The sequence below is a fragment of the Helianthus annuus genome, chromosome 16 (genome assembly GCF_002127325.2).
Source record: "Helianthus annuus cultivar XRQ/B chromosome 16, HanXRQr2.0-SUNRISE, whole genome shotgun sequence".
Lineage (NCBI taxonomy): Eukaryota > Viridiplantae > Streptophyta > Magnoliopsida > Asterales > Asteraceae > Helianthus > Helianthus annuus.
In genome coordinates this window covers 205,016,932-205,020,785 of record NC_035448.2, presented here as the reverse complement: position 1 = coordinate 205,020,785, position 3,854 = coordinate 205,016,932, and the positions used below count along the sequence as shown (strand labels likewise).

At 35.6% G+C, this 3,854-nt stretch overlaps 1 protein-coding gene across 1 annotated transcript; it reads right to left on the bottom strand.

Annotated features, from left to right (window-relative positions):
- Positions 1-231: 231 nt before the first annotated feature.
- Positions 232-3,423, bottom strand: LOC110915677 (cytochrome c oxidase assembly protein COX11, mitochondrial). Its single transcript, XM_022160406.2, has 7 exons — positions 3,146-3,423; positions 1,728-2,025; positions 1,588-1,640; positions 1,424-1,496; positions 1,243-1,347; positions 958-1,038; positions 232-538 (listed from the first exon to the last, which is right to left on the bottom strand). The coding sequence occupies exons 1-7, from the start codon at positions 3,226-3,228 to the stop codon at positions 428-430; spliced, it is 804 nt and encodes a 267-aa protein (XP_022016098.1). The 5' UTR covers positions 3,229-3,423; the 3' UTR covers positions 232-427.
- Positions 3,424-3,854: the final 431 nt, after the last annotated feature.

Sequence of the window (3,854 nt, the reverse complement as noted above, 5' to 3'; positions counted from 1 at the left end):
GAAAAATTGTACCCAAAAAAATGAAGTAGAACAGTAAATCCAATAATGAACATCCAAACAGGTTTGTTTCCGTTAGGTTTGGTACGATTTGGTTCAAAAGGGACAAAACCGAGCCATTGATTATTTTGGTTAGGTTTTATCGGTTATTTTTGTTTTTTCCTCACCCCTAAGATAGTGTACAATTTAAGAACAAAATCAATCAATTAGCCCAGCAAAGCATATAAGATATGATTACAAATATAAATCAAAGATATGATTACAAATATAAATCATTGATCATATTTATTCTCAAGCCAAAAATGTCTGAGTTGATTGAAAACCTAATCCTCAGAAAACACAGTTTAGGTTACATGTATGGGAATGGATTGAAACAAAAATCACTTTCTGTAAGTTGATCAAATTCAGCCTTGAAAGTTAATAAAATCGACTACGACTTCTTATCTTCTGCAATTTTGAAGAACGTATACGAAAGGATAATATCGTTGATACCATCCATCCTAGGATCCGTTTCAAACTCGGGGTCAATATAAAAGAACACCTACAAGTATGTTTAAGTATTATTCACCATTAGATATGATTACAGGTGTAAACGAGTTAAGTCGCTCATAAGCTAGTCGAGATCGGCTTGCTAAAAGCTCGAATACATCAGAGTTTTATATAATTTTATTTAATATGATAAATATATATATAAAATAATTGTATATGTATATAAATGAAATAATAAAATAATAAAATAAGTAATAAATAACAAATGTGCCGAGCTCAAGCTTGAAAAATTCTCACGAGCCGAGCTTGAGCTTTGGATCAGAGTTTCGGCTTGGCTTATTTACACCCCAATATATGATTAGTTTCATGACATTATGTCCCTTAAAATTTCCCATAATCCGATGTCCGTGAAAGCTATAACATTCCATTATTTTATTTTACTTTATTTTGGGAACTAAATGCTATACTTACAGGCATGTCAATCTGCTCGCCAGGAAGAAGGCGTTGCTCCTCGAAGCAAAAACATTGTATCTTGTTGAAATAAACTGCAGCCTGAACATTAACACAAGCTTAACAATTTCAGAAAGGAGTAGAAAAACTTATTATTATAAAAATATTCATGTGCGGGAAAAGTGGTAGAATTGAATTTAGTTTGTTTATATATGCATGCATACCAAATTGCTTATTCTCTAAAAAATGGATAATTTTCTGTTTGCTATTCTAAGGATAGTTCTGAGCCAGTTATAAGATGATTACCTTCATGGGTGTAACATTATAAGTAGACATGCCAGTTATAGGAGCGGAACTAAGATTTTCAGCAGTGTAAAAAGCAAGAGCACTCTCTCCTGGCTTCACTCTCACCTACACATAAATTTCAAATAACTTAAAAACATATAAAATACTAACACTTTTGGAGTTAGAATTTTGGTCATAATACCTCTCTTTGAGTAGGAATAAACTTCCAAGGCATTCCATCTGACACATCAGCATTGAACTGCACCACAATCTCCCTAAAATAATAAAACCAACATTTAAAAAAAAAAAAAAAAACTGCACAAACAAAAAAGTATGTCATTTCGTTAAATTATTTATATAACACACCTATTGGTGACTGTTCCATCTTGAGCATGCCTCAAAATCTTTTCTTCTACGGTCTAAAGAATATAAAAAAAAGCAAAACTAAAATTACATTATGCAACAAAAAATCTAAAATGATTTAAAAAAAAAAAACAGAAAACTACCTCACGGCGTTGAACGGTACCACCATAGCCAGTAGCTTGGCAAAACCGTCTATATAAAGGAACTGCAGCATAAGTACATCCGACCATTGCAAACACCAATCCCGTTAAATAATAAAGTATTTTCCTTGACTTTTGCTCTCTGATGACATTTGTAGCATAATGGTGTTGAGATCCCGGCACATAATAAGGCGGCGTCTTCATGTGCCCAATTCCCAATTGGGAAAATTTGTTATACGACTTCCTACTATGTTCGGATCCCAGAAAACTATATCTTCTCTGTCCGACTTCATGTAGACACCTGAACCAATAAAAAACGACTCGATAAACATTATAGAATGCATACACATGACTCCCTATTTAAATATCCAACATCCGTAGACAGTAACCATTACAAACCAGAGCATGTTATCAACAACAAAAGGAATTGGAGCTTAGTAGCAAGCATTTTACAAGCACAGCTAAATAGCTAATATTAAATCATGGCTAAAGATCATAAGAAAAGGGGATTTCATACCCCTATCATGGCAAATCAATGAGGCAGTAAGCCCTTGTCTTAGCGGATTAGGGCCGTATGAACGGGCGAAAATGGTTATACAGGCAGTATCACTTTGTCGGTGGTCACGTCAGTGTACCCAACATACGGTCCGTCTATTTTGGAGAATTCCAACTCATACGCGTGTATAAGACATTAAGGCCCATATGATGTGCCAGTCTAACACACTATACATTGTATACAACCCCTCCTGATCATTTTCGCCATGTCATACTGCCTCTATGACAGTGGTGTTCGTTTAGCGGCAGCCTTGCAATACAACAATAGTTATCAAAGGCGCATTCAAGGCGCTTAGGCTCCGCTTAGGGCCTAGGCGAAGGGAGCAAAAAGAAAAAGCATGGGCCTAAGAAAAAAAAAGGCGCACTTGAATATTTGAGCGATTGCAAATACACACATATAAATTTATAGGAATTCATAGATACTGCGTTATAAATTTACGAATAGACAATACTGCAGAATATTACTAAACATTTTAGGGATTTATAGGTGCCAAAAGCGTGCGCTTTTGATAACTATGAATACAACTACAGTTTTGCATATTAATTCTGGAGAAAATCATTGTCACTTGCATGATTACAATCAAAATCACATAATCAGTCGAGTAAATAGCATTGTTCTGACCTAATCAATCGAAAATCACGATTAATTGCATATCTAAACACCCCTACGATTCAAAAAACAAGAAGCCCTAGATGATTATGATGATGGAACAATTCATGAAAATCAACCATAAAATTAGTCTCCAATGTGCATCATTATTCGAGCGATTGCAAATACACACACGTATAAATTGAACACGAATCAAAAGCATAAAGTACAGAGCAGATAATCAGCGAGAAAATGTTTAGTAAGTCGGGAAATGGACCTGGGTTGTAGAAGAGTGCAATTTAGGGTTTTGCGAAGAGGAGAGAGATGCGAGGATCTTGCACACAGCCTGGCCAAAGCCATACTCGATCAGAACGAGAACCTGCAATTATTATTTGAGCATTTGTTGTAGGATCTGAAGCACGAATACCCTTGCTTGCTTGCTTGCTTGCTTGCGGTGAGTAAATTGACTACGTTGTAGCACCCAAAGCCACGGGCTGCCCTCACTCGGTTACGCTTTGAAAAACCGCACGCCTCTTTAGGCCTTAACCGAGGGGAGAGAGAGAGAGAATTTGTTATATTGGCTTGGAAAATTAAAATAAAGAGTTGATTACTGTTTTGTTTTCGTTCATTTGGTTTGTCAAAAATCAATGTTTCAGTCTATTAGTTTAAAAGTTGCGATTTCGATCCCCGTGGTTTCACTTTCGTAACAATCTCAGTCCACCTCGTAACCATTTGAGTCCCTGTACTCTACAGAATAATGGATTGAAATAGTTACAAAAGTGAAACCACAGGGACTGAAATGGTTACGGAAGTGAATCCTCAGGGACTGAAATCGTAATGTTTAAACTAATGGATTGAAATAGCGATTTTTGACAAACCACAAGGACGAAAACAGTAATTAACTCTAAAATAAAACTAGTTTTTTTTTGTCGTCGCAAGTTGCGATTGTTGGGTTTTTCACATGTTTATCAAAGTGATTTCATCTA

Bases quoted from the DNA above. Each gene is read 5' to 3' on its own strand.
- LOC110915677 (XM_022160406.2), bottom strand. From the start codon at position 3,228: ATGGCTTTGGCCAGGCTGTGTGCAAGATCCTCGCATCTCTCTCCTCTT. The intron at 1,497-1,587 runs GTGTGTTATATA...TTATTATTTTAG, and splicing joins GATGGAACAGTCACCAATAG to GGAGATTGTGGTGCAGTTCA. The intron at 539-957 runs GTAAGTATAGCA...ACATACTTGTAG, and splicing joins GCGAGCAGATTGACATGCCT to GTGTTCTTTTATATTGACCC.